Raw genomic sequence first — 23518 nt, forward strand, 5'->3', positions numbered from 1 at the left:
TGGTAACACATACCTATGTTGAGAGAGTGCAGATGGGCCAGTCCTGACATGGTCTGCTGAAGAAGCATAACTGGCTCCAGTCCATGACGGTCAAAATCCTTCTTCTCCACATACTAGAGAGATGAAAGACCACAGTCAGTGTGGTCCAATAATAAACGGGACATCTCATTGTCTCATAATTTGAAGATGTGTAAGGCAACAAATTCATTTTAAGCGTTTCTTGTAGTTTTTGTGCTCTATGGATAATGACAGAGACAAAGAACCCCTGGCTCTTTCCTCCACTTACTGCCAAACTTTATCACATAGTACACTGACGCTCGCAGTCTATATTGCATCCTAATGACACAAAAAAATTGTTCATTATTTAAGAAAATTAAGCTAAAACTGGGCTGCTAGTAGCAAAATACTTGATTCATTAACTCAGCTCCTCCCAGAGAGAGTGCTCAAGAGATCTATTAATCCGTTAATCACCTCCTGAAGTGAGGCTGCACACAGCTCAATGGCGATGTACTGGAACTGACGGTCTCTCTCGGTGCAGAAGTAGCGGATGACATTTGGGTGCTCGTCAGACTCCCTCAGCAGCTGGACTTCCCGGTCTGCAAAGCTGAAGCACTCTGGGAGAATTCTCTTAACCGCCACTGCACGGTTGTCAAACTGACCCCTTGTGGAGAAACGATGGAAATACAATGTTGTGATATTTAAGAAATGAAACAGGTCGTCCTGAATAATTGTTGAATGGTTGTTCAGGCTTACTTGTACACAATAGTGCCCTCAGCACCGTGACCCAAGACCTCTTTGGGGCGGAAGGTTATGTTTCCCACTCTGACAGTATTAGAGTCCTCCTCTGAAAAGACAAGTACATTATTTTATGACACTGACAACTGGGTTAAAATGTTTAACAAATACAAACAAACAGCGTGCATTCAATCCTGATTCCCCCGATCTTTACCTCCATCTTCGTGCTCATTGGCTGAGCTTCCGAGCTCAGACACAGACAGGTTTGAGTGGTTGGAGGCTCGGGGTGACGTTGGGGCTGCTGTGGTCCGAGCACTCGGAGCGAGTGTGGGCCACCTCCAGATAGTCGCCGTCTGGGGCCAGGCCCAGGCCCAGGGCCACGTCTGCAGTGGGGAACGGCTGCTGTCTCTGGAGCAGCTCCAGCTTCTCCTCCATCTGTCTCTGGAACTCCTGGTGCTGCAGCTGCTGCTGCTTGTGAACGCTCTGTGGGGGAGAGAGGAGGAGACTAAGTCAGAGGCTCTAATGCTGCGTTCAAACGCAAAGCGAAGATAGTCCCAGATATCCCGGAGAACGAAACGCCGTCTTGTCTGGGTTCATAACATCATCCGGTGGCGCTCGGTGGATTTTATCGAGCCGTATTCACTGAATCCAGCAAGCCACCTGTCGGCTGGTTTACTACAGCTGTATGAACCGAAAATAAACACTTTTACTGTGATTTAATTGCAAAAAAAATGTACAAAAAGGGACGCCGAAATAACTACGTAATGATGCAGATTTGTAAAAAGTCAGAATTCATGTTTTGTTAGTCCTCTCTGCAAGACGACAAGGAAATCACTTTTAAAATGCTTGTTTTCTGAACAGAGCTCGGATCGATTGGTGCTAGACTTTGCTTACGTGAGAGGATGACAGGAAGTGAATCTCAACGCTGATTGGCTTTTCCAACACAGCGTTGTCACTGGCACGTTTGGCGTCTACTCGCGTCAGTGCATTTACTTTACATGTACACTAAACGCGCTTCTCGTTTGGTGTGAACGCAGCATTAGAAACACAAAAGTGTATTCAGCACTTATGTCACTGGCATATTTGAGACTTATAGTCCTCTTTCTACATATTATGAAAGATTTCCTGTCATCACTAGGTAGTTGCAGACACTCAACAGTCCACTAGGTGGTGCTGTTTGACTTACTTTGGGGTAGGTAATCACAAAGGCCACCCAGCCAGCCAGGAGGAAAGTGGAGAATATGATGGTGGCCATGTCCTTGAGCATAGAGTCCACCGGGGCCTCTGGACGCACCGTGCGGCCGCTGATCCCAGGTTCTTGGATAGATGTTTCAGGCGGAGGAGGAGGTGGCCCATCATCCATACCGCTCTCATTCACCTTCTAGAGACGGTGGGAGGATTAGAGGACAGAGAGGAAGAGAGTGAAACAATTTGCACAGATGTTTTGGTATCGGAAAAAATCACCGAAACAAAATATGTCATTGACAGACACACACACACACACACACACACACACCTCCTCAACTTTCTTTTCAGTGGTCGGTGGGATGACGTTGCCTTGATTGCGAGGGAAGCTGTCGGGGAACCTCTCGAGGATCTTGTTGTGAGCTTCAGGAGGCGTCTCATGATGACCTGAAATGCAAGAGTGGGCTTTTTAAATCATCATCATTATCATCCAAATCATGGCCATCCAGCAAAACCAAACACTGTTTTCAGTTGGGATGTTAAAGTATTTATAGTTTCTGTTTAAATGGTAAGAAAACACAACATAGTGTTATTCATTTTATCATCCAGCAGAGGGCGGTCACACAAAGCGAGTGGACAATTCAAAATGTAGTGAAGAGTACTAAGAGGGAAATCTTTCGACATACAGCAGGGTTCATATGCATATTTAACCAAAACATTTCCATGACCAAACATTCTCTACGACGTCTGTTTACAGGAAAAAATGAGAACAATTAATCCATATTTAAATTTACCAAAAAATTTATATATTGGTAAAATTCATGACATAACAATAGCTGCTGGGAAATATGACCTGAAAAAGCTGGCTTGTGTTTATTCATGAATTGTAGGCAGGGCTGGACATTAACTTCATACCACCTTAAATGGTCCCTTGTTTGATGGAGGACGAGAGAGAAGCGGGTGTCACGTTTGTCACTGGTGATGGGGCTGTGTGTTGATTGAACCCAGTGTGTAGCTCTTTTAGCATAGTTAGCTAGCACCGCCTCTTCCTTATTTCAAATGTAGAACGTTGTAATAGACAGTCCACATTTCCCACACCCCAGATCCTGGTCTTTCCTATGCCATGACCTTTAAGTTGCTCGTCAGCTTGATTAAGCTCACCTTGACCTTCCAGCCTATAAAAGCTGCTCATTGTCCCTCTCCCTTCCTACAGCCGACATCCACCCTCCATCACCCTCTTTTGGTTTAACACCTTCAACACCTCCACAGCACACATTCATGCCCTACTTTCATTACTCACTTTGCTTATCTTCACACTCAATTGTTTGTTTTGTGTTAACTTTAGTTTGTTAAATTGTGTTGATTCTAAGTATAGCCTTGCGTGGACTCCCTCATTGTCACTAAAGTGAAGGCATTATTAAATCGCCATTTTCCTGGCATTGTTCCAATTGATCTGTGTTATCATTTCAGTAGTGTTTAATCAATACGGATTTTTCTCAGTCCATCTTAACTGAACCACATATACTTTATCATAAAGTTTATGAGGCAGATTTCTTATTTTTATTTTCAAATTTGACGACTTTTTAAAAAGGTTTTTTTTATGACCGTACAAAGCCTGTTACAGCAACCACCATTTTCCAGAGGTCTCTCCTGATGTCAAACCCTCACCCATTAATTGTAAGTGAAACTCAGATTCCTTTTTTTTTTTTTTTTTTAGGTGGTGTACTGAAACTCTTTCCCTCACTGTACCAAGAGTCGGTATAGACGAACACATGTGCTTTGATGTTAGTACCTATGAGGAGCAGGTAGTTCCTCATGAAGTTGATGCGGTTTCGCTCTCGGAGCGCAGCGTTGAACTTGACACTGGTGCTGGGCGTGATGACACACTCCTTGTCCTCGTCGGTCTCCTGGCTGTCGGGACCTTCCAGCATGGGGAAGGTGCTGCCACGAGGCTGTGAATAGAAATACACAAAACATTTGAGGGATTGAGATTAATGTTGTATCAGATTACTAGTGATTTAAGCTTGGGCAATAAAAGACACAACTGGAACAGGAAGTACTCATACAATACAATATATACATACATCGAAACCACTAATTAAAAATAAAGACTTACTATGAAAACTATACAACTGCTTCGGCATTTTAATGGTAAATTTACATATTCTATGTTCATGTCTTCTGGATAAGGTTTGTGTTTTGCCTAAATGAAGAGATACACGTAACGGTCACTCACCACCACAGTGACTCCATCGTGCACCAGGGAGGGAGAGGCATACAGACTGGTGGAGTATTTACCCACATACAAAGTGGCCCTGTAGGAGGAAAAAAAAAAAGAGCACAGTCAAACAAAATACAAAAAAAAATACTGTTGTGGCTGGTTCAAAGTGGAGAACAACATTTCGGAGTTCTCCATCATGTCCCTAAACTGGGCGAAACTTTCACAACGTCTTAACCACTGAAAGTCCCGTTTGGCCTTCCCAGCAGAAGCAGGTGTGAGCACAACATATAAAAATAAAACAGGGCTGCGGTGTGAAACCACAGCTGAAAACAGGCCCACTTACTAGATATTACATTTTTAGACTTACTTAAGAAAATCTTGATTTTGAGCCTCCATTTAAGTTATGTTCCTATGATTAATAAACACTGACGGTTCCAATATGTATAAAACAGAGTAAGACATCTTTTCCTAAAAATGTATCCAAATGGAAATGTCAAAGCAGTAACAATCTCAGGTATAGTTTCTCTCAGTCTGCTTACATGAACTTGTTCTTGGGCTTATTCTCTTTGGGAAACGGGTATTTCCACTGTGTGATGCGGCCGACCTCTCCAGACATGAAAGTGAGGTAACGCAGGGTTTCCACGGCCACGTTAGTATGGGGAACTTTGCGGAGACCCTCGCGCTGCCAGATATACATGGCCACCACCGGGGAGTTGTAGTTCTGCACCCACTGAACGTCTCCTGATTCGCTGTCCACGGTCACCACCAGGCCGTCGCCGTTGGAAACAAAATGAGCCTCCTCTGTGGGGAAACAAAGGAGCGGACGAGTTATTAGCACCGTACGTCAGAAACTGAATTAAAAAAAAAGAGCAAATGTGTGTCGAAGAGTCTTACTGTATTTGGTTTCATCATCAGGAAGGGTGGAGGCGTAGTCAGAATAGGTGGCATTCCAGCGCAGCTCTCTGCTCTTGGTGTCATACATGGTGATGGTGTACTCTAACAGGGAGATGGACAACAAGGGCTTATTCCCACAGGAAAAGAAAAAACATTTGTATTTATTTTCTTATGACACACACACACACACACACACACACACACACACACACACACACACACACACACACACACACACACACACACACACACACACACACACACACACACACACACACACACACACACACACACACACACACACACACACACACACACACACACACACACACACACACACACACACACACACACACACACACACACACACACACACACACACACGGCTTTCAGTATCAATTGCTGGGTGTAAATGCAAAGAGGTGTTGAATTTCCTTTGTTTAAAAGAAAAGTGGAAAGTTGAGACCCGGTGAAACAAAATCCTGCATAAACATTGTTTAGTGACAAAGTGAGCTTTGACTTGACACCGAGGTTAGGATGGATTTAAAGCTAGTATTCATTTTGTACGGCTCAGATGCTTTATGCTCTTGTCTACAATTACCATATCAGGTACAGAGAGGGGGGTTGGTGTTGTTGAGGTGAGGGCGGGGAGGGCGGGGAGAGCAGCCGAGACGGTAAATAAGGGTTGGCCAACAGTTTGGAATTAGAGTATGCAAAACAAATAGGCCTGTTGATTAGCTTGATTAAAAATCAACAACTAGGTGGGATGGGCTGAAATGATAATCTGACTAAGATAAGACAAGCCAAGTTGGGGGGAAAAAAAACTTTTGTTGCTTGATTGGTTTTGTTTTTACCTGTGCGTCCCAGATAGAGAAGAGATGAAGAGGGACACAACATCTCAGCAAAGGAAGAAGTCAGAGTCTGCTGCTTCTCACCAGTCAACAGGTCTACCACGTACCACAAGTCCTGCTTCTTACCTGTACGAGAGCACAAACACAAACGGACACGACTGAGTACATGTTCACAGCATTCAAATTGCTCTCGGCAAAAGCACAAGTTCAGTTTCTGTTTCATAATCGGGTCTTATAATGAAACCAATTACCTTATTGCATTTAAAATGTACTTTAGTAGTATGGTGTGTAGGTAATTTAGACTTTCTGTCTTTAAATTCTAATTTTATTACTCCTAGTTTTGTCCATGCTGGAAATGTGACACCTATTGCACCCTGGAAGAGAGTTTAATAACTTCATGAGGTTTCTCCCTATTTTGCTGGGCTTTTTGTCACCGTGAGACATTTTTATGATTTTTTTCTAAGGAATTGCCAAATTGACCACAATATGCACCTGTGCAAATCCAGTCAAGCAGGATAACATGCAGCCATTTATCCTTCCTGTGATGGGTGTCACCAATCTATCCTTAAACGACCAACCCGTCACGGCCTCTTTGAACCGGCATCTCACCCTGTTTTGTCGTTGCAGGGAGTGACAATAATAACTTAACCGCAGATAACTATAAATTAATGCAAATGAATGCAAGATAAAGGAGGACGTTTTGTCGTGATAATTCCTACAAACTGTGCTTAGCATAAAAAATTCAAACAGATTGAGAATTTGAGCCAGAGACCTTTGCGGCTCTAATCAGCTTCAGTTGAATACAAACAAAAGCTTAACTGACGATGTCTGACGGGAGGAAAATGTCAACCGCTTCCCTTTAAACAATGACACGGTCACCACGGCAGATTAGCACCTTCCCTCTGTTAACTGTTGTAAATTCAAAAGAGCACAAGCTACGACCTCTGGTTAAGTGGAACTGAAAGGTGCTGGAAGATATCCAGATAACACCCGCTCATTTAGGTGTGGGGACACAAAACTAGAGAACAATGTGTTGAATTAAAAGACAAACAAATATACTTCCTATTTTAGAATAAGCCTTACCCATGTAAAGGACACCATCAGAGCTGCGACAGGGAGAAGCTTGGACCAACTCGGGGATAGTGAACGGTAATTTCTGTTTGAGCAAAATTAACGAATGCACATTAGATAGAAATAACATGCAGTGTGTCCTGTGACATGGGGAACATTCATTCATTCACCACCAGAGTTGCAACTTCAGAATGAGAGTGCTGTACTTTCAGCATGACTTGTTTAAACATCGGTGGTGAGAGGGTATGTTTTTCTATAGAAAAAGGAAATGAACATTGCGTTTCTCACAAGAGAAGGGAGATTATAGCTTGTGATAAAAAGTATTTCCTCTTACTGTGAGGCCTTCCTTGTTCTTCCCTCCCAGAGAGTAGAGGCTGCCATCGTTGGGGTCAGGCAGAAAGGCCGGTCTGGAGTAAAGATTTAAGAAGACACATCACATCTCAAGATCAGTAAAGGGAGTGACAGATGAGACAAGCTCAACTGGTTACCATAACCATTAGCACTCATCATCTTTTGTTATAAACAGGTGCAGAACACAAAAGTCCATAAATACGTACTCTGCCACATGTGTGGGGACCTGAAGAACTGGATCTGTGGGGAGAGAAAAGGGAGACAAGACACAAGTCAGGACTGACAGGAATATCAAGGAACAACAGAGGCCGTGGCTCGAAGCTGTTGAGTAAGAGAACGATGGGAACTTGGGTGACTTTCAACCGCACAGAATACAATAAGTCCAAATGAAAACGGATTCCCCACTGGGGGAAACATGAAAAGCAAACTGTCACGTCTGCCAACAGCTTTCTGCATAGAAGTAAAGCGTGCAACACCAAACAGATTGTTATCTAATGAGCTCATATTAGATCATATCCTCTAAAGTGTACTAGAACATATTAACCTGTTGAGCATCAATAACATATCCATTTAACAGACTGATTAGAGTAGCGGGTTACTCCAGGATGCAGGTTTTACTCTTAACTGTGGGCATTTCTCCTGATGCGATCAGTTGTTTAATGTGAATATGTTTTTTTCATGAACACTTTTCACACAGTATGTCCATTTGTGTAAAAGGTAGGCATTGTAGTCTGAACAATAACGGCAAACTTTATTACTCCAAGAATAAAAAGAATATTTTGCATTTTCAGTTTGATTATTCGTCACATGTACTCTGGTACAGTTATGAAATATACAAAAGTTTCAGTGTATTAAAAAAATGATGTGACTTTTCCTCCCTGAAATGGCTCCCAGGGACATTTAATGATGCTAAAAAAAGGGCCACATCATGTTTTTGCATATTCCAACCATTTTACATTAGTGCCTACCAGTTTTCCAAAGTATCCAATAATGTGTCCTACCTACTGGGCAGCTGTTCGCTTCCATTCAGCAGTATGTGATCCTTCACATTGAAAGTCATGTCTACCTTTCTGTCAAAGTTATATTACTGTTGTGTTGTAGAAGAAAAGTGCAGTTTAAATTCACTAAAAGTTAATATTCATACGTAACCTAACTGATAGCTACATAAAACGAGGGGAAAATAAATAAATGTTTTATTATTATATATAAATGATGGTTATAAACTCATTTAATAGCTCTATTTAAAATATGGTCAGCAATAATGTAGATTGTTAAAACGTAACAATAGCTGAAGGCCCTAAACTCCATTGCTACTAGACAAACAGACACCTCCCTACAGTGTGAACATACAGGGCGTAGACCAGATGGTGCTGATCTCTGCCGAGGTGCCTGAAGGGGTCAACAATAGAAGGAGGGGGGAGGCGTAGGATTACCTGAAGGTGGTCATTGACTCTTGTGCTGAAGAAACCTCAGCACCAGTGTCTTGTAATTGCAGAAGGTGGTGAGAACGCAACGGTTTCATAGAAATAAGCTAAGCTCCTGTTGGCTGATGTACAAATGCATGTTTGCAAAGCCGACGGGGAGGAACGAGCAAACAGTGAGAGGACGTTCGTGTGGGCTGAGGTGAAATGTCTTGGTGCAGGGAAAAGATTTCTGCCTCTCCCTCATTGTGTGGGTGTACCGTTGCCTGACTGGAGCACAACAACAACAACAACAACAACAACAACAACAACAACAACAACAACAACAGGTGTGTGCCGAGCTTGGTACAGAACTGGGCGAATTTATATTCAGTAGTTCTTCCAGAAAAAACAAAACAGATGGTGCGGAGGAAGCAGCCGCTGCCTCTGATTATTTATGAATTGGGTATTACGTGGAGCTAAACCGGGCGAATGGGTTCAAACCACAGTAGTTTTTAATATTTAATAAAACCTTGTGATCCTAAAAAATGTGAGAAAATATATCTTAGTTTGTGAAAGTCTTAAATTGTCATGCTATGTCTCTTATTCTAAGTATATGTCTTCAGAACAAGTTTTGCAGTAACCCTTCAGTGTATCTAATCTAATGTCATTCCCAGGTGTATAGTGCATTAACACGGTAACCATAGTGCATGCTCTGAGTGCAGGTGACACTACAGCAAAGTTGCTTACCCTTGCCCACTCTGACCTTGATTACAGGCTATTTCTGCCCCTCTCTGTTAATAATTACCCTGTTTCCATGCCTAACAGAACATCCAACAGCATTTCCAAAGCCTAAACCCAGAAAACATTTCTGAAAAGTCAACAACACAAATAAAAAAAAGCCCTATCAGTGTTTCTTGACCAAATTAATAACAAATATTATTTTAGACTTATAGACTTTATAAGCATTACTGGGGTAAGAAAACCTTAAACAGCGCAAGACAGTATTGTATGATTCAAGTTATAGTCTCCTTTACAATAAGGAGTCGTAATGCATTCAGATATTTGGGTTAAATTTCTGGTGCCGATACCCTTTTGTTCACATTAAATCAAATTAAATCAACAGACCACTTAGGATAACAATTAAAAACCAAGTGGCACAGCCTTGATATGGCATCTCACATGTGGCCCTCACTCTGTGAAATGATTTTGCTAATTAAACCCTTTTTTGTTCTTCTATATTCTCACAAAAGTCACCATCCCTTCATTGCTGTTTAAAAACAGCAGTGGGATCTCGTTCTTTTCCCTGTGGCAACACAACAAGAGCACTTTGTTTTGGAATGTAACCTGAATAATACTGCGTCTTGAGAGACACGCATACAAAAAAAACAACTCTCCTCTTACCTTCTTTCAGAGTCCATTTGATGGAGCCTGATTTCTTGCTGACCGCGTGCAGGTTCCCATCCAGCGTTGACACAAAGAGCAGGCTCTCAGGAAGGGAAACCGTGCTGGCGCTGCAAAACCCCTACGGAAACCAAACACAAAAATCAAGATGATGTCATAAACAAAACACATCTCCAATCATTTATAATGTGACTGAATCAAAGTGATAACGTATCCAACCCAGAGATTAGCACGCAGCCATGTATGAACATGCATAGTCCCACTTAAGTCCACGGGTTAGGTGTAAATGGGTGCTTCTGCATTGAGGTTGTGAATAATGATTTCACCCTCTAATCACTCAGACATCACTTGTCCTCACACACACCTGGACCAAACATAAGTGATGTGTTTAAATTACAGCATTGCCTATGTTTAATTATTCACGCATTAATATGAAGAAATGTGGCAGAAGATGATTCCATTGTCTGACAAATGTTACAGCACAGGGCCTGTTTTCATCATCAAACCCCAATACAATTAGCGTTTTGCTGGAGGTGGTTGGTGTGTCGGGTGGCCCTCGGGGAGTGTGCCACCTTGGTCTGCTCTAAAAATCAATCAACTTCAAATCAATAGCTCACAATGACAGCTGAAGAGCACACTAAGAGGGGCCTGACCAGAGAGGTAACAGAGGGCATGTTGCTGAGGGTCCAAAGTAACAGCCGGAGCCGAGGGGGGTTTGCAACGTGGAGCAAAGTAAACAAACTGGGCATGAGCAACGTGTGCACGTTCTTGACTTCAGCGTTAACGCTCGTGTCACCAACCAGCAAAACTTATAAGGTTGACGGTTTAAAAAAAATAAAAAATTGATTTCACAATGAACTGAGTGAAGAGCATGTTTCAACTTCCTCTCTGGACAGATGAATAGTGGGCTGACGGGCAGTATGGGAACTTTTCTTTCCAGAACCTTTTACTCCCACTCAGAAATATGGGCTGACATGGACAGACACTTGGATTGGTTCATTGCATGATGAAAGTACACAAGAGCAATACAATGACACAAGGGAAAGCGAAAACAAAAGATGCCACAATTCCAGAGAAAACAATTGAACCAATAACCAGCGGCTAAACGACCGAGCCTCATGACTCGGCTTATGCCAGAATAAACCTCACTGTGGGTGATGATGTGCGCTCCACTCACCCACTGTGGAATTTAAAAAACGTTGCTCTTGATAACCAAGGCGTGGGCTTCTTATGGTTTCTGTACACATGAGCTTTCTCAACTGAACGAGGAGTTAAGAAAGGCTGGACTTTTCATTTATTTTTTTTTTACAAATAAGTTTCATGTTTCAGACAATTTCTTACATGTCAAATATCTTCCAAGGCACACTTTTTAAATGATTTCTAACCGACTAGTTTTATGACAGTTTACCAGCGCTTTTCAGTTGTCAGGGTCAGACTGGGAATGCTGCTTAACCTGCCATCTTTACCACAGCAGTCTTAGAAAAGCTGAGCAGACGAACCTCGTTCTCCTACCGACCCACAGCAGCATTGATCAACATGACTAATCCCCCCCGAACAGCTCCCTGGGGGCGGCGCAAACAGCCCCTACATACAGCATAATGCAGATTATCAATTAGATAAGGTATGTGGGGGTTGCAGTGCTTTGAAGCCGGACACAAACAAACCACTAGAGCTAGTAAGTCCGGCCCGAGTGGTCGTACGGAGAGCAAACGACACCAACAGGTTGTTTCCGTTGATCACAGTTTTAATTTCCTCACAAAACCAACGTCATAAAAGATGACCAGTGAACGACAATCGCTTTCTCCCTGTGCATTCTTCAGCTCCTTCTTCAGTTATAACCGTCCAAAAACAGAAACCGAGGCCAAAACAACCCCATAAACTGAAAGGTCTCACATCCTATACGAGCGTATGTGTGTCAATATCCTGCACCTGTCACTGTTCCCACTGGGCTGCTGCAAACTCACGAGCATCACACACAACTGTACTGGGAGAAATCATAACTAACTTGTTTTCGGGCCCCCCCCCGTGATCTCCATCGGGGTTCTCGGTTTCGCAAACAAATAACTCTCCTAACATCTGTTAGCCTCCTTGTTTAGAGCCGACACTCATATTTAGCAACTGTTGAATATTCTGCGGTGTTTGGCTTCGGGCACATCTGGTTTACAGTGTCTGGGCTGCTCAGAGTGACCGAGGAGGTGAGTTATAAAGCTTAAAAAGCATGGCTATCCCTTCCATTTCCTCACTCTGTGTGCAACGCAGAAATGTTAGGTTGTTGCGTAAGCGACATGTTACTCAATACTACAGAACCGTGCGAAAACCAACGGCTTGGCTGGTTCTGATGTCTTCACTTTCTCCTCTTAAATGAACCAGGCATAGCTTAAAAAAGGGACACAGACTCGCATGGCAGACCAAACTGAACCCGGGACAAGCTGTAATTGGCAGCTTTCCAACAAGCCATTTAGTAGTGCACCTGCATTATGGCCCCTTTATAAGATTCTCTCATGTCTTCAAGATGGTGAAGTTTTCAACGCCAAGCAAATAGTTTGAAGTGTTCAGGTTTAAAACCAGAGCACCTGGGGAAAAAAAGCTGCAAATATGTGATCCTTCATCTTAGGGAAAAAAAAAAAAAAAAGAGATAAATTTGGGTAAAGACAAAGAGTCAGACAGAGGGCCTCTTTGTCAGACAGAGACTGGACACATGTAGGAGACACAGAGGGACGGGGCGACTCAAGGAGCAGACAAAGGAGTAGATTAGTCGAAAAACATGTCAGAAAAACAAGAGGCAAACAAATTCACAGCACCCCAGTGTCACCCGATCATAAATGCCCTGCATCCTGAAAGAAAAGAGACTTTTATGGGTGTCACTTTTAGGATGCATCAACATCATACAACAGTGTAACATGTCAGAAAGTGACTTTGTGTAGCTGCTTAAAGCACAGCCCCTTTAAAAGGGCTGTGACTGCCACAAACAACAGACAGACCACAGTAATAGTGGGGCTCCATTAGCAATAATTGTGTGGCCGAACAAAGATTTTCTTTTATCCTCTGACTCAGGCTTCTATGTGATGGTTTAAAGATGCATGCAGGAGAGAGAGAGAGAGAGAGGAAAACACAGAAACAACTGAGAATATAATGAGTCAGCTTTCGAATTAGAAGTAGCAAGGAAACGATGGTGAGTCTGACTATAAAAATAACATTGGTAAAAGATGTGTCGTAAGGCAGGGGCTTTTGCAGGATCACACATGTGGGAGGCTTTTGTGAAATGTTTTGAAAAAGGAAACAATCAATTGGTATCTGACATTTTAATGAGACAAATATTATTATTTTTATGTAAGACTATTACTTAAAGATGTCTTTGAGTCTGAGCTCTCCAATGTATTAATTGAGGCTAAACTAACAATCACTGTTTTTCTGTTTAAAAGTGGAACATCAACTCTACCGCAAGCGTGTCTGCAGCAATAAGCAGTTTGTTTGCCGCTTTCTCCGGTGCAGACAAAAAACCAACACAGGAACCAAGAAATACTTATCTCTCACGGTTAACTTATCATGGGAGGTGTTGGGGCAGAAACACGCCAGTCATCAAAAATAAGTTTTGAAAGTCAATTTCGAAATCCCTTAGTGCACTTAGAGGGAGAGGCAGCATTAAGAACAGCCTGTTGATCCATCAGTCATCCAAAAAGGTAATTAGAGGCTCAGGTCTCTCCTTCGGGGCTGTTTAAAGATGACACTGGCTTGGGGATGTTTGATTTCCTTCACAGACACTAACGGAAGAGTTGAATTATACTACAATAGGACAGGTGAGGAGATATGCCTGAAGGGAGAAAGTCATTGTGTTTCACATTTAGGAAAAAGTGGAGCTAAATTTTTTTAGCAACCTTCTCTGTCAACACAGTCTATCAGCTGCTCTCTGCTTGGGGAGGATGGATGTCACGTGTTGGCCCTCGCTCAGGCACAATCAACCAATCTACAGTTGTGATAATAGAGTGCAAGATCACAACTTTTTCTAACCAAATTAGCCTCTCTTGGTTCAATTTGAATCATGATTGTAAAAAAACAAAAAATAATAGAATATCGTCATAGTGACGGAGAGCAATGGGACACGATGCAGCTAAGAGACTAAGATATTGCGGCCTACAAGTCTTACAAGGTATATTAGTGTTATATATAAATGCAGATGTGAGAAGTGAGAGCTTAATGTGAGAAGAAGCATTAAAACAGTAATAAATGCCCAAACTTTGAGCTAGATTTTAGTCACAAACACACCTCCTTTCATTTGTATCCCTCTCTCTCACACACAAATGCCACCATCTACAGAACGCCTTCATCATTTGTCTCTGACTTCACAACCTGCCTACCGAGCTAAGAAGAACATGATAGGGGATTATAAGGCTTCTTTAATCTGCTTCTTAGCTGAAGTGGTTTACTAGCTTGGTAGATAATGTGTCCACCTGGACTTTCAAGGGATCTGGCTCAGTTTTAGCTAATTAGCTAGCTGTCATTCGTGCCAGCTACTAATACTATGGATCCAGTTTTCTGTTTAAAAATTCCCTCGGTAAGAATTAAACTTGATGACAATATATCACAAACCGATGATTTATATTCTTGCAAAGTTGATGCTACTTTACAGACGCAGCATTTGTGCACCACATCCCGTTGCATTTTGATGTGAACAGAGGCATTTAATATGGTCGTATTGGCTCTGTGCAGGATGTGCACGATTTAAAACAACCTAACCACAAAGAATCATCACGCACAACAACGTGCTTTGGCGTGGAACTTTTTAAATTAGAGACTACGGATGAATCCCACACACTCTGTATCGGTCCGGATAGCCTCAGATGGCTGAAGGGGAAGGCCTCCATGAAGTCCTAAAGCATCCTTCCAACTGTACCTCAGTTCATAGACATGCGTTATCTTGCATTAAGCTCCTACTTCTACTGTTTGATCTAAATGTGCCTTCTGTTTGGAGTTGCTATGCCAAGTATTTACATCTACAGACATCTATTGACGAGGCCCAACGCCAAAGACCAAAATTTCACTGGGCCATTAACTCATCTGCCTGGTTTTCCCACTTTTGCACAACAGACTGATGCGTTTTAAGGTTGCTGCTCATGTGCAAGCAAAGGACTTGTGTTCAACCTGGTGCAAAGATAAGGAGTGTAAACATGCAAGTAGTAGAAATATTAGCATATCAACAAGCCTTAACCACACCAACACACTGAACTTAGTAGAATGTCATCTTTTTGTTAAATGTGCTAGTTTGACAGTATGATTTTAAAGATTACTTGAGGGGAGTTGATTCAATCAAATCAATTAAAGGTTGTAAAGGGCCTGGCTTTAAACAAAACAATACAAATGCACATATAGACACAGGACATCCTCATTGCACCCTAATAGGTAGATCTGTTGTTTGTTTTTTTTTAATTCAATCACTAAAAAGTTTCTCAGAAAGCAGATGGAGATCAAATGTTCATGCTCTGAAGGGTTTCCTTGATTTGTGACACTGGACTATTTAATTGGACATGCTCTGACGTCCATAATATGTGAATAAATGGTGGATAAGTTAATAGCAAGCTTTCAACAATGACTTAATAGAAATAGATGCATTAAGCCAGCCAGCTAGCCTATCCAGTTAGCCTCTCTCGTACCTTTTGTGGGAGAGCAGCGCAGCAAAGCAACGCCAAGATGCACCGCAGCAGGGCCCGACTGCTCTCCGTCCAGTCCATGTTTTCGGGGCCTCACACCGGGGAAGACAGCTGGTCCCGACCGCCGTCTGACTACATAGAGAAAAAAAAAACGTGTTTCCAGACGAGATTAATCTTATTTTATTGTGTTTAATCTACGCCTGTAACGTTGAGGGCCAGCAGCAGGCGGACACAGCGTTGGATCCGCTGCTTCCTGGAATGAGAAGCACGGAGGAGGGTTGGACTTTGGGATAAGATACCTCCGCGAGTGGAGGAGGGGAGACGCTCAAGGCCGTGTCAGCCAATCAGAGAAGAGCTCCATACTTCCGGATGTAATATAAAGTAGATCCGGGGCAGACATTTTCTGCACTCACTCCTTTGAGAGCATGCTTTCACTGGTGCGACTAGAAATAGCTGCATCTAAAAATGGCTAGAAAAAGCGTTTTAATGTTTATTTTTTTGATTAGTTATAATGATGCATGACGAAAGTAATGCAGACAATGTTCTGTTAATTTTGCTGAAGCATTATGGTGCATTTTGCAGCGGTGACTAGGCCGCTTCATCGTGGAAACGAGGTAAAATATTTTTTTCCAATGTTGAAATGTCTTATACAATGAAATATTTTAATATTTTACATAAAGTGTTTTGTGCTTTCATCAGGGCCGGAGATGATCTTGCATCCATGCAGGGCTCTTCTGGTGCATGGACATCCACACGTGGACGGAGAAAGGGTGGCGTGCTCTCAGGCGGAGGCCCTTCATGACTTTATGATGGTGAGAATTTCTTTTTTTTTTCTTTCTTAAAGCTGAAGAGTTTCATGAATGATGATTCATGCGTTAGACTTCTGATGTAAAAGTGAAGTTAACATATACGAACTGACTTGACCCACAAACACCATTACTGTATGTGTGTGTATGTGTGTTTTTATAAATCAAGTTCACTCATTTTTTTTTTGATTTTTTTTTATATTTACAGGGAAATGGGGTTTGGTGTGGATGAATCCCTGCAGTGGAAACATGGTAAGTACCTTGAGTCAGCAGAAGGTGGATTGAAACTGTTATGAATGATGATTCATGCGTTAGACTTCTGATGTAAAAGTGAAGTTAACATATACAAACTGACTTGACCCACAAACACCATTACTGTATGTGTTTTTTTTTAAAAATCAGGTTCACTCAAGATTTTTTTTTATTTTTATATATTTACAGGGAAATGGGGTTTGGTGTGGATGAATCCCTGCAGTGGAAACATGGTTAGTATCTTGAGTCAGCAGAAGGTGGATTATGAATGATGGTTGAGAGACTGGTTAGACTTCAGATCCACAATGACGGAGAAATGTAACTGACATAACACACACACAGTTTCTAATTGATGGTGTTTCAATAACCGAGTCTACTGAAAGTGGTTTTTCTTTTGCAGGTTGATGTCCTATTGAATAAAAAATTATCAACAAGCACAGTATTGTCATTCCTTTTTATTCCACTTACTTTTCATGTTTTTTTGGGGGGGGTTTTGGCACTACTCTAAACCTGAGTGGCCTTTTCCTTGGCCACTCACAAAGGTGACTAGTTGTGCTAGATCATAACTTGTTATAACTGGGGTTTCTTGGCAATTTTCCCAAGTTTCTCCTTTAAAGCAAGACACAGAATATTCAGAGCAATAACTTTGAGTGCAAAAAATGCATGGATACAGGAAATTAGAAACTTTGAAAGAGTTTGAAAACTTATTTAACTTTTTTTTTATTTTTTTAAATAAATGTGCAGCTGAGAATTTGTTAGTCCCTGTTGGCTCATTGTATATGATATATTTAGAATAAACAATAAAGCCTGATGGGATAATGAGAATTTAGTCTGAAAACTAGCTTTTTATTGGCCAATATATAACAGTTAACTTATTATATATTTATCAGTTGTTTGCCAGATAATTGGCTCACAATTTTGATAACTTAATTTTCCAGTTTTCTCAATGGTCTCTGGTACAAGCATCGTAAATGTGATACGTTGCTGGTACGGTTTAGTCATTGTAATTTCATAAAGGGTTCAAATGATATACATTATTTTTTTAAATCTTACTTACAGAAACAAGTGATATGATTTTTTTTTTATATTAATTGGTGAGGAAAATTATAATTTTAGATCCAAGCATAAACCCTAAATATGTAAAAGTAAAGCAATCTGATAAACGCATGATGCCTTCTGAGAAAGTCCTCTGACTTTCTAAAGTTACAGCCACAAAGCCGCACAAACTCTTTCCAAGCAAAAAGTTTTATTGATCCACAACGATCAGAACCATAACATTCTGTGACATCACTGAACACAACAGCAATGTTTGATATTTTTCATCACTGTGCAAATGAACAACACTGAAACCTATGAAAACTAAGGGCATGTCTCGACAGACACAATGACACACTTTCTATCCTCAACTGATGCAACAAATGTGGTGGCCCACTACGGAGGAATGTTTATTTTAAAAGGCACTTTCTGCCTCATACACTTTGCCAACACACACATTTGAACGTAAAAACATGTAAAATAATAGTCGCCCGTAAAGCAGCCGGGCGTCTTGGCAGATTACAAAGTTGCTGTTCTAGTTTAATGTTATTCATCTTGAATGTGTACAGAAAGAAGCAGCAAAACAATGAATAATTCAACAAGAAAGAGCATTCATAAGCTGGATGTCTTCTGACAACATTAAATAATATGGCTAATATCCAGTATGTTTATTCAAATAAAGGAACATAAGATTGCTTATTTGTCACTGTTTACCTCATACAGTAGCCTCCAGACAGGACTGAAAGATTGCTTTGGCAATAAAAACACAAAAAAATTATTACTTTTGCACAGCTCTGAATGAAACATGAAAAGAAGTCTCGAAGCATGTTGCGTAGAAGCACGTCGTCAGTGAATGAGCGATTCCTCGCACAGCTGGAGATCCGCGTTTTCCTATTTATACATTCATCAGACCTAGGCAATGTTCAGCTGCTGTGTTTGCAGAAATCTTTCAATTTGCCCCTCTAAAGTCAGATTTAGCTTTAATCCCGACCACACGGTTAAAAGCACACAGTTTGTATGTTATGACAGTGTCCATAGTGGATTCAAACTGACCTAGTGTCTTCGATGGACACACTGTCACTGATCTGTTTGCATAAAGGTGCCGGGCGACCGGCACAGGCAGCAGTGTGGATGGGTGACCAATGACTCAATAACCCTGTGAGATGTGTGTCAAAAGATGCAGGGGCTTTAAGCAAAATCATCTCCAAATTTTAGAGTTATTCCCTCAAGAGATGCCTCACTAGGACATACACGCTCTTCATCAGTGGCCTCGAAACGTTTCGTAAAGATACAGCGACAACAAACCGCTGGATTAGAAAGGGCGGCACAAAAATTTAAACACTGCAAATGTTTGGTGCAGCTGTACGTCACAGGTTTTATGGTTCTTCTGTTTGAATCTGATGGCTGTTTGTCGATCCACCACCACCACACACATTCGTTAAACGGTTTCGACATGCCCCATGAATTTTATTTCATCAGAAAAATGAATCATAGCATTTGATGTCACACAAATAAAGTTAAAGCTGTGTGATTCGATGACAATCTGTGTCACATTTCTCTTTCGTTTCCTGTTTTTTCCATTGCCACAGATGATAACAAGCACACCAACACTTCCTGTATGTGAGAGCACATCACTGGTGTTGCAACAATTGGACTTGATCATGGGTAAAAATATTGGAGAGTTGGTCCGGTACGTTCCTGTACCCGTGGGTCTCTGAGAGGGGCCTTGTCATATTACCTTGGTGATAAAATGTCCGCCATTATGCACTTTGAACAGCAGTCTTCACATGTCAGAGACCTCAGGCTCCTCGGGTTCTGGGTCCTTCAAGGCATCATTTGTCTCAGTAACCAAGTTGGCATTTGAACGTGTGTCCATGGCAGAGTGCATTATGGGTAGCCATACATCATCCATGTTTGGCATCACAAATATTTTCTGTGGGGGGACAAGCAAAGTAACAAAGCAAAGTCATCAGGGACAGAAACTACAAGTGAATATACTTTTGTAACTAACAATATAAACCGAATAAAAACATTGGCATGTGAGTGTATCTGCTAACAAGATTTGGAGAAACAAAGACCTGAAATACATCGTCTCCTGTGTAACCAACCCTGCACTGTTATGTCTGGAAACCAATGAGGCCTGAGTTCGGCATTTGTTGAAAGCCAGATGTTTACACTCGCTCACAAATGACAACAGTGCAGCTCTGCAGCTCTGTATTTTACTGGAGGAATGGTTTTAAGGGGATGGTACATAATAACACCCAGAGGAGTCTGGCAGGGATAAATGTAGATGTGTGGTGGAGCTGACAGGGATAGTAGCTTGCAGGTGTCCCTCAGGGCAGTTATCTAGAGGCAGGCGTATCATTACTTTGGATATATATATATGGGGGGTGGGAGAGCCACAGGCACACTGCTTTGAAGTGCATGTAGGTGGCCAGCCATAAATTAATCCCAAAGTCCTCTTTTATTACCTAAATTCTTCCTCTAAACAGCTCAGCACAATGTTTTTGTCCTTGAGTGAACCTTCAGCCTCTCAGTCAGGCAGCTTTTAAAGCGCAAGAAAGTTAATAAAAGCTATGGGATGTGACATCCCTTACAAACTAAATCAACAATGTAGAGAAATTATAGTCGTGACTAAGCATTTGCAACTTTTTTCTCAGTGTTTACCTGGAATTCCTGGTCCAGTTTCTTCTCGATCCAGTCCGTCACATGAACTAAAGTTACCTCCCTCTCGCCGAGTTTGGGTCGTGCTTTCAGCTCTAGATGAGGCGGACTCCGGAAACCATACCTGACAACCAAGAGGAAACATTCTTATCTTAAAATGTCATCATCTCACTCAAGCAGTTCAGCCAAAGAGTGATTTTTCACATCTACGATTGTTTCATTTGATTGATTTCTAGAGGCCTAAAGAGACGAAGGTATCCGGTATTCACAAGAAAAATCAGAAAGGAAAACATTGGGGAAAAAATATATATATTTTCTGTAACAGAAATATATGGTTTCTTTCTTATTCTCTTATTCATCTTGTGACTCCTCAGGTTGACCTGGTTGAAAACCACTGCTGATGATGTGTACTTAAGGATGTAACATTGCAAATATTTAACCAAAACACCTTTGTGCCGTCATGTTAAATATTAAATATACTTAGTTTACTAGTGATTCAAAAAAAAAAATCTTTCATTGAATGCATGTCTGTATTTGTCCAGCAGAGGGCGTTGAGTTATATTCTCAAACCATGATTCCCATAAACTGACTGTCTGAATCCTACAGTCTTTACTGCACTCCTCCCTGGAAGTGAACCTACCATATCCTGTCCGTGGGGGGAGGCGGGATGTTGACAGCCAGCGTCCCCCTAAACTCTTGCACCTCCACTGTGAGCAGCAGGGGCGTGTTGGACACTTCCTCCATCTTCTTCTTGATGAACTCCGTCTCTGTGGCTTTCTGAAAGTACTTCGACTTGGCTATCTTGTCCACAAAGCGCATGATCTTGCTCGGCCTGTAGCCTCCAACGTAGCTACGTGAGCAGGGGATGGAGAGGGAGAAAGGGAGGGGAGGCAAGGAGTGAGTCAGGTTCATTATTTATTCATAACTGCATCTCTTGCTACTCGGCGCCCACGACGGAGGGGAGTGACGGGTGCTACGTTAAATCAGCAGCAAGCTTTTCCGCCGTGTGGGACTGAGTGGGTGGGTGGTAGGACTGAAAGGGCAGAACAGTCTGCTTCAGTGCAAATCTGTTTCTGCTCATTCTCAATTCAGATACGTGATGATGATGTTGTTGTAAAGAGACATTCGCTCACCCCTCGGCTCCAGGGAGAATGGCTTTGTCACTGAGGAGTTCTGATGGATCCTCCTCATCCGAAGAGCCGGCGCTAGACGACTCCTCATCGCTGTCTGCCAGACAGTATGTCCGCGGCCTGGGCCTGTCACACACACACACACACACACACACACACACACACACACACACACACACACACACACCGGACACAGGCTGTAATGGCTTTGCAGATTTAAATCACAGGAAATTATTCTCAAATGATTCACTCAAGAAAGGAAACTATAATTCAGAACTATGGGTTTATAATCTCAAACTCACCAGCCATTAGATGAATCCACAGTGGTATGTGTCCAGAGAGAGGATTAGTATGTCAAGAGAAGGGAGGAAAGGAGTCACAACAGAAACATAGTAGGAAATTATGAAAAAACAGATCTGACAACTAATAAATGTATATCTACTTAGTTAACATCCAGCTTAGAACTGTTAGCAAAAAACCTTCAATCATCCCATTTGGGCCTACAGTCACTGATAATGTATTATAAGACAATGACAAACACAAACAACAACTCTGTAAGATATTTTTAAATCGGCCTCACCACTCTTTCCCGTGCTCCCCGAGCCCCTCGCCCTCCTTCCCCAGACGGGCCAGGTTCATCTTGGTCTCCAGCGTCATGAGGAAGGAGCCTGTGTAGGAGACCTCCAGATCAAACCACAGACCTGGACAGATGGTGAGAGAAACCACACAGACATATTATGTTTCAACATTAAAATCACTTTACATCCCCGAACCAAACATCAAAAGTGACCGTCTCTAAATGCTATTTCTGTGAATAAACAAGAACCTCCTGCCATGATTCTTAATTGCTGTGAGGTCCCCTGCAGAGCTTCCAGGATGAAGTCCTATCCTCAAGCAGACACTGAAAAGGTCAGACCCCCTCCTTATTGGCTTACTGTATCAGGCTACTTCCCGTTTACACATTACACTTCTCAGGAGGCGACGGGAGAAACGATTTAGATTCAGATCCCCCCGCTGTTTGCTCAACGAGTCCTAACGTCGACAACTGATAAGTGTTGTTTATTAAATCCTTCTGCCTCGCTCCTTCTTCCTCTTCATTTTCCCCGTAAATGCTCATTGATCTGCATGAGTGTGGCAGCAAAGTCTCAAAGAGAAGCTGAACGACAGCATTAAGTCAGAACATGTCGTACATTATCTTATTGTCTCTGTCTAGAACGAGACACACAGGAGGGAGAGACTGTCTGGAGGGTCTAATTAATTAGTTCCATACTGTAACTGAATGGCAGATCAAACCATGTGTGTGCTTCCACATCAAACTGGGAAATAAATCACTACAACAGCATTAATATACAAGACAAGATATTGCCTTGTATCTAAGTCATTGCAATACATAGCTGAACAATTGGATAGACTGCCATACAATTATGTACAGACATCTATGATCCCAAGAGGATGCAACGTACGGACTTTGAAAAACGCCTTTTTCTTTTCCTGCAGCACCACCGTAGTTGACATTTTAGTTTTTTGTTGTATTTTCTCGTCAACTGTGACAATAATTGCCATCAAGTTAGGTCCAGGTGTGCATGCTGCCCAGATAATGCACATTATTGACTTTGGTAATCCCCAACTTTTTCTCTAGTGCGACCAGCAGGTTGACATTTATGGTGCAGAGTGAGATGTCTGGACTGTTGGATGGATTTCCATGCAATGTGGTGCAGACATTCATAGTCTTTATGGACTGTGGTGATCCAGTTACTTCTCATCTGGCACCATTATCAAATGAATGTCAATCTGTCCAAAGCTCTGGTTTATGACCAAATATCTGATATATAAAACTAATAACATTCCCATCAGCCTCAGCTACACTGAGAATC

General features: G+C 41.9%; 2 protein-coding genes and 1 long non-coding RNA gene across 3 annotated transcripts in view; 1 reads left to right on the forward strand and 2 right to left on the reverse strand.

The window, feature by feature from the left end:
• Nucleotides 1–16030, reverse strand: part of LOC129099166 (serine/threonine-protein kinase/endoribonuclease IRE1-like) — a 20898-nt gene extending 4868 nt beyond the window's left edge. Inside the window, 17 exon segments of the mRNA XM_054608347.1 lie at nucleotides 14–113; nucleotides 472–661; nucleotides 754–844; nucleotides 950–1029; nucleotides 1031–1218; nucleotides 1922–2116; nucleotides 2252–2367; nucleotides 3713–3872; nucleotides 4157–4235; nucleotides 4681–4942; nucleotides 5036–5137; nucleotides 5890–6012; nucleotides 6970–7042; nucleotides 7292–7364; nucleotides 7515–7548; nucleotides 10113–10233; nucleotides 15761–16030. Of these exon segments, the coding sequence (XP_054464322.1) occupies nucleotides 14–113; nucleotides 472–661; nucleotides 754–844; nucleotides 950–1029; nucleotides 1031–1218; nucleotides 1922–2116; nucleotides 2252–2367; nucleotides 3713–3872; nucleotides 4157–4235; nucleotides 4681–4942; nucleotides 5036–5137; nucleotides 5890–6012; nucleotides 6970–7042; nucleotides 7292–7364; nucleotides 7515–7548; nucleotides 10113–10233; nucleotides 15761–15838 (2065 nt within the window). The 5' untranslated portion in view covers nucleotides 15839–16030.
• A 132-nt stretch (nucleotides 16031–16162) lies between these two features.
• LOC129098988 (uncharacterized) lies at nucleotides 16163–17254 on the forward strand. Its single transcript, XR_008531617.1, has 4 exons — nucleotides 16163–16371; nucleotides 16457–16569; nucleotides 16772–16815; nucleotides 17005–17254. It is a non-coding gene; the product is annotated as an uncharacterized LOC129098988 (long non-coding RNA).
• Nucleotides 17255–18051: 797 nt separating this feature from the next.
• tex2 (testis expressed 2) overlaps nucleotides 18052–23518 on the reverse strand; it is a 29603-nt gene continuing 24136 nt past the window's right edge. Inside the window, exons 9-13 of the mRNA XM_054608066.1 lie at nucleotides 22225–22345; nucleotides 21648–21764; nucleotides 21155–21364; nucleotides 20518–20638; nucleotides 18052–19783 (exon numbers count right to left, since the gene is read on the reverse strand). Of these exons, the coding sequence (XP_054464041.1) occupies nucleotides 19634–19783; nucleotides 20518–20638; nucleotides 21155–21364; nucleotides 21648–21764; nucleotides 22225–22345 (719 nt within the window). The 3' untranslated portion in view covers nucleotides 18052–19633. The remainder of the gene's footprint in view (nucleotides 19784–20517; nucleotides 20639–21154; nucleotides 21365–21647; nucleotides 21765–22224; nucleotides 22346–23518) is intronic.

This window comes from Anoplopoma fimbria, chromosome 11 (assembly GCF_027596085.1).
Source record: "Anoplopoma fimbria isolate UVic2021 breed Golden Eagle Sablefish chromosome 11, Afim_UVic_2022, whole genome shotgun sequence".
Taxonomy (NCBI): Eukaryota; Metazoa; Chordata; class Actinopteri; order Perciformes; family Anoplopomatidae; genus Anoplopoma; species Anoplopoma fimbria.